Source organism: Sceloporus occidentalis, unplaced genomic scaffold (genome assembly GCF_023333645.1).
Source record: "Sceloporus occidentalis isolate IW3139 unplaced genomic scaffold, rSceOcc1.0.p SCAF_48, whole genome shotgun sequence".
Classification (NCBI taxonomy): domain Eukaryota; kingdom Metazoa; phylum Chordata; class Lepidosauria; order Squamata; family Phrynosomatidae; genus Sceloporus; species Sceloporus occidentalis.
This window is the reverse complement of record NW_028317028.1, coordinates 4,338,946-4,353,463: the sequence shown is the minus strand read 5'-3', so window position 1 is coordinate 4,353,463 and position 14,518 is coordinate 4,338,946. Positions and strand designations below refer to the sequence as shown.

The 14,518-nt window shown below is 39.4% G+C and overlaps 2 protein-coding genes and 1 pseudogene across 2 annotated transcripts in view; all 3 read left to right on the top strand.

Moving 5' to 3' along the window:
- Positions 1–621: 621 nt before the first annotated feature.
- Positions 622–1,250, top strand: LOC149289143 (polyubiquitin-B-like; annotated as a pseudogene).
- A 55-nt stretch (positions 1,251–1,305) lies between these two features.
- On the top strand, positions 1,306–1,767 carry LOC149289142 (polyubiquitin). Its single transcript, XM_089491099.1, has one exon. The coding sequence runs from the start codon at positions 1,306–1,308 to the stop codon at positions 1,765–1,767; it is 462 nt and encodes a 153-aa protein (XP_089347225.1).
- An 8,311-nt stretch (positions 1,768–10,078) lies between these two features.
- SCARB1 (scavenger receptor class B member 1) overlaps positions 10,079–14,518 on the top strand; it is a 32,184-nt gene continuing 27,744 nt past the window's right edge. Inside the window, exon 1 of the mRNA XM_089491037.1 lies at positions 10,079–10,192. Within this exon, the coding sequence (XP_089347163.1) occupies positions 10,079–10,192 (114 nt within the window). The remainder of the gene's footprint in view (positions 10,193–14,518) is intronic.

The following is a 14,518-nucleotide window of genomic DNA, read 5'->3' as shown; positions in this document are numbered from 1 at the left end:
GGCGTTAAGGTTAGCTACTGTACACGGTGCTAGCCGGTAAAACCATGGTGTGAGGGTTGTGATATATCCGTGACTCAGTTTTCCAGATGGGCCAGTGGAGGGCGGGGTAGTAGGGTTGTTTATGATACGTGTAACAGCTGCGGCTATATAGGATACTGCGGTATAAACGATATGCAGATTGTAAAGTATGATTGATGTTTTTTACACTTGTGGCACATCCTCCAGTGTGTACAAATTTTAAGTGTTCGAGCACTCATTGTGGTGGTGCAACCAACTAACCTACCATTGCTTAATGTGGTTCTTAATAATGTGGCTCTACAATGTTTATTGTAGGTCTGGTCATATCTCATTTTATGGTGAGATTATATCTGGCTACAGCTGGAATCTATCTGTGGTCTTAATGTAAAGCAAATTATTAGACAAGCAATCCTAAAATGTGTACACTAAAGGATGGCTATACATTAGTGTGACTGTTTATTTAAATGCTGGCTTCCTTTCATATCAAATTGAAATATTTAGTAAAATACAATCTAACATCCAGAATTATGGTTGGCGTTTGCTACGATACTCATTTTTGTTTGAGTTATTCCAAGTACCGTTTTTCTTTTTTGTTCGTAGACCATGCAGATCTTTGTGAAAACCCTAACTGGGAAGACCATCACACTGGAGGTTGAACCCAGTGACACAATCGAGAACGTGAAGGCTAAAATCCAAGACAAAGAAGGCATCCCACCCGATCAGCAGAGATTGATCTTTGCTGGCAAGCAGTTGGAAGATGGCCGCACACTCTCTGACTATAATATCCAGAAAGAATCCACCCTGCACTTGGTTCTCCGTCTGAGAGGTGGTATGCAGATCTTTGTGAAAACCCTAACTGGGAAGACCATCACACTGGAGGTTGAACCCAGTGACACCATTGAGAACGTGAAGGCTAAAATCCAAGACAAAGAAGGCATCCCTCCTGATCAGCAGAGATTGATTTTTGCTGGAAAACAACTTGAAGATGGCCGCACGCTCTCTGACTATAATATCCAGAAAGAATCCACCCTGCACTTGGTTCTCCGTCTGAGAGGTGGTATGCAGATCTTTGTGAAAACCCTAACTGGGAAGACCATCACATTGGAGGTTGAACCCAGTGACACCATCGAGAACGTGAAGGCTAAAATCCAAGACAAAGAAGGCATCCCACCCGATCAGCAGAGATTGATCTTTGCTGGCAAGCAGTTGGAAGATGGCCGCACACTCTCTGACTATAATATCCAGAAAGAATCCACCCTGCACTTGGTTCTCCGTCTGAGAGGCGGTATGCAGATCTTTGTGAAAACCCTAACTGGGAAGACCATCACACTGGAGGTTGAACCCAGTGACACCATTGAGAACGTGAAGGCTAAAATCCAAGACAAAGAAGGCATCCCTCCTGATCAGCAGAGATTGATTTTTGCTGGAAAACAACTTGAAGATGGCCGCACGCTCTCTGACTATAATATCCAGAAAGAATCCACCCTGCACTTGGTTCTCCGTCTGAGAGGTGGTATGCAGATCTTTGTGAAAACCCTAACTGGGAAGACCATCACATTGGAGGTTGAACCCAGTGACACCATCGAGAACGTGAAGGCTAAAATCCAAGACAAAGAAGGCATCCCACCCGATCAGCAGAGATTGATCTTTGCTGGCAAGCAGTTGGAAGATGGCCGCACACTCTCTGATTACAACATTCAGAAAGAATCTACACTGCATCTTGTATTGCGTTTGAGGGGTGGCATATAAGCCAATCATTCATGCAAATGTTCTGCAAGCATTTGAGTTAATGCTTTTTGTTGCACTTTGTTTCAATAAAGCTATTGCATTCCAAAATTTTCTTTTCGTTCTTTACTGGTCAGTGGGGTGCAAATTTCTAAGGTTATCTGAATGAAATAGCCAATTTATTGAAAGCTGTGCCTTCAATAATTGATAAAATGGGCTAAATTGCCTTTTAATTATGGATGTTCCTACTTTTGTTTCCACACCCCTCCATTAACTTAAACTTGGCAGGGAAAAACTTTAATATGAAGCTGTGCTCATGCGTATCTTGGATTGGCCATAATATGGAATAAAGGGGGGTGCAAACCTTCTATACAACAATATTCTTAACATAAACATTTAGAATACTCATCTGGTTTCCCTTTATTACGTTTTAGTCAATTACCAAAAAAATCTTTAAAATTATGCAGTGCTGTACAAGTAACACATGTAACATATATTAATACAAACGCATAAGGAGCTGCCGTCGAGCTTGCAGTCGAGCCTTAGTTTATATAAAGTTCCTAGCAGGGATGGTGAGTTTGAGGGCTTACTATCTGGAGTGTAGTGTGGGCAACTTAAACAAAAGGAGGGCTGAAAAGAGTAGCTCTTGTAGCCGTAATTGGTGCTTTGTGGTTTCAGGATTCAAAATCAGATGAACATCATAGAAGGCATATGTATATGCTGGGAATTTTATTTAGTAGCTTCTGCATTAGGCATTTGTATAATCCATGGGGTTATGGGTAAAATGGTCAGGAGGCATATTTGCTAAAAGGTGCTTCTCCATAGACCATACATTTGGAACACAAGTTACAGATTTTATGCTTTTGTGGCTTATTTACAGACTAAAAGTTAAGAATTGCCAAATCTATTTTTTTTTAATCAGTTCTACAGGGGATGTTCATATTTGTTTACTGTTAAGTACTAGGTTAAACCTTTGCAAATCTGTATCAAGGATTAAAATGGCTATTTGAGGTTCCACATCCCTTCAATCCCTAGTGTGCAGCTCTGTCTCCACATTATTCTGTGGTGATGGTGTATTGTCCATTATAAAGAATGCAAACACATTAGCCTTCTAACATCCACTGAACTAAACTTTGCAAAAAGACTCCAATATTAAAGGAGATTTTTAAAAAGGGGGGGGGGTTGCATGGTGTTTTCAGGGAGCCATATACTGCTTGTTTGTAAGTGTTGCTCTTATCTGGGCCCAATCTAGTAGACAAGTACCTTGGCTTCCTTATCGTACTTCCTTGTAAACAATGCAATGGTTCAATCTTTGCCAACCAGACACTAATGAACTTCTTCCTATGAATGGATTTAATAGCATCGTTATAAAGAATCAGCCAGGTGTGGTGACTGTTGTGAAAGGCACCCAAAGCATTGCGTGGCTGACAATAGAACCCCCCAGGTCTGCAGATAAGATACATTTATTGGCACAATATAGGGTTTTGTCAATTCTGACATACATTACTGTATACAGCACTGTATTATGCTGAACACTCATTGGGGGGCCAACACAGGTTTCTACAGCATGAAGTGCTGATTTGGCCCTGTGTGAAGTACCTGTATACCTGAAAGTGATGAAACTGAAGAAATCACTGAACTCAATTTGTTATACAGGTTCTTCGAAGTGCCCTTTACACTTGGTGAAATACATGAGAGCTAGTGTATGTGCACACAGATATGGTAAATTCTTTGTTTATATGTGGCATGTTATGAAATGAGTTTCCAACCGGTTTTGCTACAACTGACACAACTGGATGGGTGCTTCTCACAGGCTTTTTTTTGTCTTTACTTTGTTCTTGTTTCCTTGACTGCTGGTACTTGATCTGTTTGCGGCTCACAGCCTTTGATGATAATATTTGCCCTTATTCAAAAAAAGACAGATCTGCTGCTCTGTAATTGCGGCTGGATACTAAACATTTTGAGTATCATAAGGAAATACAGCATCCCCTAAACTTCTGTCTCAGTCATTCAAATGAGATTCTCAGTAGCCTTGATACTTAAGTGCGTACAAAGTGTTTTGTTATTTTACAGTTTAGTCACATGTTTCCACACTGCAATCTCCTACAGACCTTGTATACTCCCCTCGTGATCCGCATGATGCAGTGTCAAATTGTTATGCTGTATACCAGGGGTGTCCAAGTTTTTTCTGCAGTGGGCCACTTCATCAGAATTGTATACGTGCGCGGGCCGCACTCATTTTTCACTGTGACAAAAAATATGGCCTTTAATAAAATATGCAGATTAAAATAAAGTAAAATGACACAAAACCTTTACTCTTCCTCTCACTGATTTCTGGGCCTTGAAAGTTTTGCGACTACAAATTCAGGATTCCCTAGCAATCACACTCCTATCATACCCAGGCAACCAGTAAATGCTGGTACCTAGGCATGATGGGACTGTGCTCGCTGTGATTGCTGTTAGCAATCACACTCCTATCATGCCAAGTCAGCCAGTACATGCTGGTACAGGGTGGCTGTAAGTGATGTGCAGACCCCATACTGCTGGCAGCATCACTACACAAGGGGGGTAGCTAGCTAGCTAGGTTTCAGCATGTACTGGCTGACTTGGCATGATAGGAGTGTGATTGCTAACACTAATTACTGCTAATATGAACAAATGAAGGCCGACTGCATTCAGAAGTAAATCTTCAGTGTAAGTAATAAACTGCTATTCTACTTCAAATGGGAAGGATGTTCTCAAATACGTTTAACTAAATGTTGTTTCTATGTAGTACATGAATGCCTAGGGCACAAATTATTTGGCAGTACCTCTATAAGAAAATAAACACACTCCAACAGGCACTCAAGTTGATGTGTGTATCAGAGACACGTTGGCTATAGATGTGAATAAGTAGGAGATCTTTCTCATTGTACCATAATTACAACCTGCAATGCTTTCCAGGATACAATTTAACCCCGGTAAGGACAAAGGAATTCTTACACATGAGTGTTTTTGGCATTTTCACTGTTTTTCTTCAGTACTGATCCTCGCTCATTTAGAGGACCCATCCAAATTTATATATTGTTTCTTGTGTCTTTGGCTTTTAACCCCTTAAGGACCAAGGCTATCTTACGTGTTTTTACACTTAAGGGCAGAAGCATGTTTAGCGCTTATGCTGTCTTTATCTAACTGTGATTTCTACTAAACTATTTAGTTTAATACTTACAAAATAGTTTGTTCTTTTCAGGACAACTAGAGCTATCTTTTGAAATCAGATAGTTAAAAAAAAATAATTCAAAACTGCTGAACAATAAATGTAATGTAACAATAGCATACTTTTTTTTTTTTTTTAAGTTGACAACTCAAAGAATTTTACTAGGGGTATTTTTTATTCAACCATTTTAGAACCAAACTTTGCAGTCCTTTTTCCCATTGCATTATTTCAGTAAATTGTATGTGCAATTACATAACAGCAATACCCCACATGCATGGGTGGTATGTTGTGTTTCAGACATTCGGCGGTCAAAATTGTAATTTTGACAAACTACTTCACTGGGTTAATGTCTCCTTTGACCTCCTTGAAAATTTCAAGAATATTTTGCTTACCGTTCTAGGTGGCCCACTGTAACCCCAAATATAATGGGTTATTTTTTCTTTCAACTTTCATTTTTATTTGTTAGATGTTAAAAACATCCCGTTGACAACAATTGATGGGCCGGGCACTTTAAGTTTCTACGGGTGTAGAAAGGTTTCTTCTCCCCAACTGTGTTGCTGTAATGCCTTGACATGCAGCCATTACCGCAACACTGAAAACCGCAGCATATGTTAAATATGGCACCAGCTTTGAAATCAGTTATGGGCCATTATTGATCGCCTCCTAACCTTAAACAGTGTTGCTGAAATGTCTCAATATGGAGGAATTCAATGACACCAAAGACCCACCTCAGGATGCACCGTGTCCACTCCCGAGAGTGGTCATAAGGGCTATAGCGAGAGATTTTGATTCTTGCAACATAGCGGTGCCCATGAAAAAGTAAACTAGTTCTCAAGAGAGTCTCTCCCACTGCAGGTTTAATACAGGTACTGCATTCAACCATGGAGGGCAATGGAGCCCAGCTTACTAGTCACAATGTGATTAGTAAAGAAAGCATAAGAAAAATGCATGTGAAAATTTTTTGTTACAATACTAGAATTTGAAATACCATGGGGTGTCTAGTTTTCAAACATATATGGTTTGATGTGGGTAAATGTTACTGATGGCTTCAAAGATGTCCCAAATAGGACATGAGGCAGAATGACCAGTTTTGAGAAGAAATGTTTTAAAATTTGGATGTACTTATTGCCCTATATCTTGCAAAGAAACATACAAAAATATTGGGTATTTCTAAATTCAGGACACATATTAGAATCTGGTTCTCAGTTTTTTTCCATTAGCTTTTGTGGATGAGTAAAAGGTCTTTCAAATAAAAGTCAGTAAAAGTAATTTTTTTAATATATATATATTTTTTTTTTAAATACCATTATTTGGATCATATAATTCTATCTAAAGAAAGCCTCTCTTGCCCTGAAAAAAACACAATATATAACTTGCATGAGTACAATAAACAGCAACACCAAAAAAAAAAGACATTTTCAAAAATTCAAAAAACAGCTCTATCCTTAAGGGGATAAACATTCAGTGTATATGCTGAGCTAGAGAAAACATTTTCCTTCAACAGTATTTCAATCTTGGATATCCCCAGAATAAAACATTATACAAAGACATCAATGAGTATAGAAAGAAAAAGAGAAACAAATCAGAAACAGATGTTTTACATTTAACATAAAAAAACACTTATCTACTGTTTTTACATGTCAGGCACATTTTAGGATTGGAACAAGAAAACAGAAATTAATCCTTCATGTCTTCTAAGCACAAAGATTCCACATATGTGTGGTATGTCAGTGTTACATGGTCACAAGAGGCCCCAAAATTATGAGAATGCAAAGAGGTTTTTAACTTTTCTTTTATGCTTAAATCAGAGAGGCAAATCATGACTTTGGGGATAAAATTACCCCTAAACATCACAACAACCCCCATAAATGCTGAATTCGCTGAAAGCACTTCCTCCATGACCTTAAAATCACAAATTTAGGAGATTGAGTGTTTTTTTCTTCTACCTTTTCACATTTCTCGCACGTATCAGGATGAATATCAGGATTTCCATTTTACTTGAACACATTTTTTTTTGCTGGAGTTCCTTCCCTGGGTTTTGGGCATTTTTTGTTTGTTTTTGGTGGCTCTCCCTACCTGTGTTTGGGACATTTTTAAATTATTTGGGGTTTGGGGGTTAATTTTCATTGAGCGATCATTGGGGCTGTTCCCCATACTTTTGCAGTGATTTGTCCCTGAAGCCAGCGGACCATTAGGAGCAATCCATCCTCCCTCAACCGCAGAAGGAATTTACTGCAACAGGTGAATATAGCAGAAGAAATGGGGATTCAAAGTTAAAGAAACTGTGTAAATATAATAAGTATATTTTGTATGAGTTAAATGTAAGTAATTAAAAAATGTAGTTCTTCAAAGTCTAACCGTAAATCGGACACATCATATACCAATGGGATAAACTCAAAACATATTTATTTGCTTGTCTTGGGTTTGGAAACACCTTGTGCTCCTAATAATGCTATCTATCCTTGGATTTTACAGATGGCGTGTTTCACTTTCTGTGCGCGTTTTGGTTTTTTGTTTGATATGCTAGGAATATGTTATTTCTTTTTTCTAGTACCGTTGGGTTGGGAAATTACGTTACCCAGTTGCTTTTTATGTTTCTACTGGGGTGATGCAAGGTGTTTTAACCCCTTCGCGACCTTTGCCGGTTCAGGACCGTCATGACAAGAAGGTCACTAAATGACCTTTGACGGTCCTGAACCGTCAAAAAATTAAATAAGCTTAGAAAGTGATCAACGATCACTTTCTTCGCTTAAACGGCGTTACTGTAATGCCTCGATGTCGAGGCATTCAGTAACGCCGAGATCGGCATCGGGGGCCATGTCTGGCCCCTCCCCGGGGCGTCAACAGCCGCCATACATTGTATGGCGGCGGACGCCCGTTTTAAAAGTGTTTAGGAGGCAATCAACGATCGCCTCCTAAACTTAAATGGTGTCGCTGGAATGCCTCGATCAGGAGGCATCCAGCGACACAAAACACTTACCTTAGGATGGGCTGTGACCGCTCCCGAGAGCGGTCACAGCCGCAGCTGCCGGTGATCTTCGCCATCAGCAAGATGGCGGCGGCCCGGGAAAAAAAAAACAATACAGAAGAAAGAGTTTGCTAGACGGTCTCCAGACCCTCTAGAGAACTCTGGCTCCACTTGCAGGTTGAATACAGGTACTGCATTCAACCAAGCAAGTCAATGGAACCCAGCTTTCTAATCACTATGTGATTAGTAAAATAAAAAAAAATTAAAAAAAAAAATAATTAAAAAAAAGTGCTAACATTTAAAAATAATTATGCAGTGATGTCACTTGATGAACCATCCAGTACCAGCAAAATGTGTAAAAAAAATATTAAAAAAAAAGTATTAAAAAAATAAAATAAAAAAATAAAGTTTATTATTTTGAGCAAGTGCTAAAAGTTCTCAAAAATCTCAACAAAGAGTTAAAATAAAAGCACTTCAAATACCCAAGGGGTGTCTAATATAAAAAAAAATGGCTGATGGGGTAAATTGGGAGTGGCCGAGCTCAAAGATAGGGCATAGGTACAGACTGACCAAAATGGAGAAAAAAAGCGCACTTCCCAAATGTAGCATTTTAAATCTCAAACAACCCGACAAACCCATGCATGTCGGGTATCACTGCACTCAGTACAATTTGTGTGAAAATTTTTTAAAAAAAATTACTATTACAAAGTTTGACAAAGTGTAGTTCTATAATTGGTGCATGGAAAGGGTTAAAATAACAGCATTTGGAATACCCTGGGGTGTCTAGTTTTCAAAAATATATGGTCTGACCGGGTTAAATTGAGTTAACCGGCTTCAAATATATTCCAAAGAGGAGATGGAGGCAGACTGACCAGATTTGTTAAAAAAGATTTGGAAATCATAAAACGCTGCTTGTACTTATCGCCCTATAACTTACAAAAAACAGCAAAAAAACATAAAAACATTGGGTATTTCTAAACTCAGGACAAGTAGTAGAATCTATTTAGCTAGTTTTTTTACTTGCTTTTTTAGGTGAGTAAAAGATTTTTCAAATAAAAGTCATAAAATGTGTTTTTTTTCAATTTTTCACCATGTTTTTTTTATAGTAAATAAGATGATACGATCAAAATAATGGTATCTGAAGAAAGCCCATCTTGTCCTGAAAAAAACAATATATAACTTATGTGGGTACACTAAATGGGTGAGGAGAAAATTACAGCTGAACACAAGCACCACAAAAGTGTCAAAACAGCCTCGGTCCCACGGTACAAAACGAAAAATGAGCCCGGTCCTTAAGGGGTTAAACTTTACATATTTTCGGTTTATTTTTTTCTTGTACTGCTTGTCAGCACTCCAAATCTGGTTTGTTTTGTTTTTGTACAGGTAGTAGTAAGAGTAGCAGACAGTAAATATTATATTTAATATTTGTGTCTAGAAATACAATGTATTCTTTAAAATATATGCAAATACCAGCAATCTACGTCTCAATTTCTCATAATTTTTCAGAGTATGAGAGAGACCAAAACTCGTGCAAACGTCAATCATAGTTTCTCATCATATCGATTCTTTTATTGCCCGTTTCAAACAAACCGTATACCGGTAAGTTTTTACACCTTCCTGATTTTAAACACTCCAGGGACAAAAATAACAAATGATGGACTGTTTAATCTTATACAACATCACCGGACTGCGCCACCGACACCAACACATAACAGCGGGCGCGATCACCTAAACCTCTCCCCAAGCTCCTCCGCCGCGTTAAGGATCGCTGCCTGTGCGATCCGACCGCCTTCATAGACCGAACTCCCGCAGTCATTCCTGCTCGTGCGGTTACTCGCTATACAAACGAGTCCGGAAAGCGTTGAATTCCACGCTGTGCAGCCGGACTACATTACCCACGAGCACGCTGCTGGGCCGGGCCACGGCCTCCTCCACTCGGGTGGGGCTCTGTACACACGGAGTCTATTGGAGTGATGGATGCCCCTGGAGTGGGGTGAGCGCTCGCAGCTTGTCATAACAGCGAGTGAGCTTTGCGTGGGGCGGTCCTTTACCTGCCCCTTACAATAAAACTCCCTCACGGGATGTCTGCTGATGTGAGAGCGCCGAGAGGAAAGGCTATCTGCCGCCAATCGCTACCCCTTGTTTACGCTGCCCCTCAGCCCCTCTGAGCCATGGCGAGAAGTTGGAAGCCTATCATCCTAGGGGCAATTGGGCTGCTCTTGGTGGCTTTTGGGACCCTGCTGGTCTTCTTGGTCCCGGTGATTATGGATCAACAAGTGGAGAAGGTACGCTTATTCTGGCATTCGCTTCCCGGCAGATGGTGTTAGAATTAATGCTGGGCTCGCAGCGGCTCGGCTGGCTACTGTCACCGTTATGTTTTAACACGTCGGCTTGCCTGAGCCGGTGGGGACAAGCGCTGCCTTGTCCTGAGTTTACCCCGGATAAGCCTCCCACCAGTGTCCCGCTTAACCCATTAGGAGACAGACGCGAGTGAGCATCTTCACTTTACAATTACTTAACTGAATTTGTTGGCAGCAATATTGCATTTTAATTTCCACGTCCCCTGCAGGCATACAAATGTTTACTTCCTATATATATATATATATATATATATATATATATATATATATAATATGTGTGTGTGTGTGTGTATATATATATATATATATATAGTGCATTATATGTTTGGGGTTCTATATATTAAATCATTTTGCTACCATAGGCAGTAACCTTTCAGAAATAGTGTTAGCCCCTTTAAGTGGCTTCTTACACTTTTCATGTGTAGCAGGTTCAGAAGTTGGCTTTTTCCACCCCAGACAGCTTGAAAGCAGTGAAGTGTACCTGCTGAAGGGCTTAATGTACAGCATTCACTATCTTAATCCCAGGAAATCAGCTCTTGAGCTGTAGGAAATGACAGGCTGCTTATCAGTAGCCTGTGTGCTTCACGTTTATTGGTCTCCGGCTACCTGGTGAGCAGGACAGGTATAGTGAAAGCATGAGGAAAGTGTTAATGAACTAGTGATACCTGTGCTACTGGCCAGCGAGTGGATCAGTAGCCTATGAGTATTGTGTGATAATGACTTTATTAGCCAGTCTGCCATTAGGGATGCTTATTTGGGGGGGGGGGGGGATCTGATATTAGGAGCACTAATATCCTTTGCTATAATCACTTGGAGAAAGCATGAGGACACCAGTATCATGGAAGGGGAAAAAGATGGTTCTGATATAAAGACTCAAACCTCAATCAGTCCTTGGTCTTCTCTTAGATTCAGGATAGCTTTATCTTTACTTGAACATTTTTTAAATCTCCTCAATGTATAAGCCTCTACCACCTCTGTTGGGAGGCTGTCCCATTTATCTACCGCCCTCTCCGTAAAGTAAAACTTTTTTTTTTTTCTTACATTACATCTGATCTTTACATTACATCAAAACTGAGACTCATAGGAATCACATACATCAATGTGGGGGGGTTTTTTTAGGCTAGAGACTGAGGTCTTTATTTTTCCATATACTGTGCTATACTATTCACAAAGGTATCAATGAACAGAAGCCCAGCCACATCTCAAAAATAGATAGTCCAACACACCCTTTTCTTCCTCCACTTTGCGTTTCAGTGTAAAATATTGTGACTTTTCACAATCAATCTCTTAAAAGTGAACAGGGAAGAATAAAACTTACCTGCCGATGCTCACCTGTTGCTCGGTGCAGGGATGGTCTCTGACAGTACAGCTGTCCGTATAAATTCGTCAGATCGTCTTTTGACATAGGCTATTTTAGTCCATGAGAAATCAACTAGGAATGTTAGAGCTGCTTGTTGAATGCTCTGACCCGTTTAGCAGAGATTGAAGCTCCTAGTTCAGTACCTACATTACTTTTGAAAGTGAATAGAGATTGAGTTCTTCTAATGGCCATTTAGAAAAAGAGGACCAATTATATACCCAATATAAAATGATCCTTATTGTGACACCAGTCCATAGGTTACCCATATTAATGTATAGTTGAAGCTGGTATTGTATACACATGACATCCTTTAATTTCCTTGATAGTTTAGAATATATTTGAAGAATTTAGCACAGAAGGTTGATTCTTCATGTGTATGCCATACTTGTGCACAGAAAGTAGTTATGTGTTTGAGTTCTGAGTCATTCGGAAGGGCTGTGTGTGTTTAGTTTCCAAGTATTTAAAAGTGTGGGTGACCAGCGTAATTCCCAGGTGTTTCCTAGCTAAAGCGCAAAGATCTTCAATTACATAAAAGCCAAAAGTACGATTACAAACTTTCTCTTCTAAGTACATTACACAAAGCAAATATAGTGGAGAACTTGGGTACAGCGTGACTAATTCATTAAAAGAAAAAAAAAAATGGACATTTTTGTCAGAGGACTGCAGCTCGGACAGCATGCTTGACTACAACAGAACAAACAAAAATGATAAGTCAGGCAAACAAGAGCATTGGCCAAGGACACATCATATTAAGTTGCAACAATGTTTTGGACAGATCTTGGTTTGTGTATGTGGGGCTTTTGAGCCAATAGGTGTAGAATAATATAATATATATATTTATATTTGTGTCTGTGAACAGCCTACATCCAATAACCGTGCCTCCGGGCGATCACACCATAGTGGTGAGATTCAGCGTCAGTAATATTTGCATAATTAGGAAACTGGTTTATGACAAAGCAGAGAAATGTTTCATGTTTTCAGTGTTGATCCTGTTCTACACCTTCTTTTAGTCATGCATTTAACTGTGCTACTCCTACCTTTTCATCATTGATGAGTGTGTTGGTAAATTTGGCGGATTCGCTGTTTTGTGAAGGACCCCTCCCAGGCTATAGAAATGTCGTCTAGCTCTGCAAAAGACGTATTCGAGGCTTAAGGATCAATACTTTTTACCTTAAAATAGGACCTTCAGGTGACTTGAAATGAGATCAGGCTACAGTTCTTAGTTAGTGCTACTATATATTTAGATTCCCAGAGGTTAAACGTAATTATCAGGTAGGGCAGCTTTGGAATTATATATGCAATAAATGATGGGTGAAAAATACACTTGTCAAATAACCTGCCTGGTGTGCTAAAATGCATTGAAGATCTTTCTTTGCAACAAAGAGACAGTATAAACATTTAATAAAGCAATATGATGATTAACAAAAAATGTACTGCCCTATGCAAGTGCTATAAATTATCTGTCTTGGCCAGGTGCAGAATCCATGTAGAGAACACCTGTATTTCATTGAGTCACATGGAAAGTTTTGGGTTTATTAAAAAAAGATTGTATAGTGAATTAGGGGAATTCAATCCACAATTCTAACACTGGCATATTTCTGCAGTAAGGGCTGAGCTAGCCTTAACGAACACGTCAGTGAGTGAGGCAATGTTAAATCCCAGTGATGCATTATACTGGGCCAGCTTGCAGCAGAAGTTCTTCAGGGTTGACCATTTATGATGTACAGAGAAGTCAGAGTGAAAACCTCAACTCCTCTACACATTCTCCTGTCAACTGTCCCTTTAGTTAATGGACCACTCAGACTTGAATCCAAATTTTACATGAGTATGACCAGTCTTGGATTTGAGCCACAGGAGTGAACTGGACATAGGAACATGTCATTTTATGGCAGGAGGGAGCTGTTATGTGCTTTTAGACATCAGGTATAGGTTGGTGAGCCACCAACTTAGGTCTATGCATCTTGGTCTTGGGTGGAGCAACAGCAATGAAGGACCATTTAGGAAAAATATATTTTTAATAGTTTAGCTGGTAAATCTTTACATTGTTATATTAGGAGTAGTATGAGGAATAACCCAAAGCGTGTACTTGTTTTGCTGCATGACTACAGTGCATTTTCTTTGGACATTAAGCTGTCCCTTTAATAAAGTATCTTGTGAATTTTGTTTAAAATGTGTTTAAAAAGGCAAAAAACAAACTTCTGCAGTCTCCTTCTGAAATCTCTCCAATGACTGGTAAACTGTTGGACACCAGCAACTAGCTGAAGTGTGGATACAGGGCCATTCAGCACTTGCAAGAGAGACACCACATAAATTTAAAGGGACCTGTTAAAAGTCATATTTATTAAAGTGCATCTGATAACTAATGTCCCTTTCAGTACTTGTTTTTTTTAATTTTTTCATATCTTCACATGTGTGCATGAACTATGTTGGTAACTTCATGGATATATGTGTGGCCTAAACCTGCGGCTAGAAAAGTTTAATTGTAGACTTTTTATAATCCTACCATCCTACTATTTAGGAGTTTACCCACATTGCCTATCCTTCTCCTTTCTTCTTCTAGGTATTTAGTGACCTATAGGACTGATAGAAGCTGCCTCTTTTGACTGTGTATGGAAATAGTATATCCTCAATGGGTCACAACGTTGTTCTTCATGGGGCTGTTAATGGGAATACTCTCTGGCTTCAGTTCCTGAGCACATGATGCTCAGGCTCCAGTGTGACCTTTTGGATCACTCATCAAATTAAACTAGTTTTGAAACTGGTCATATGACTGGATGACATTATATTTTAGGGAAGAGAGCATGAAAGAATGTGTGTGGCATCAAAATTATCTAGAGACTCTAATTGGTTTAACATGACAGTATTTAGAATTTGCTCGCTCTCGTTGATAT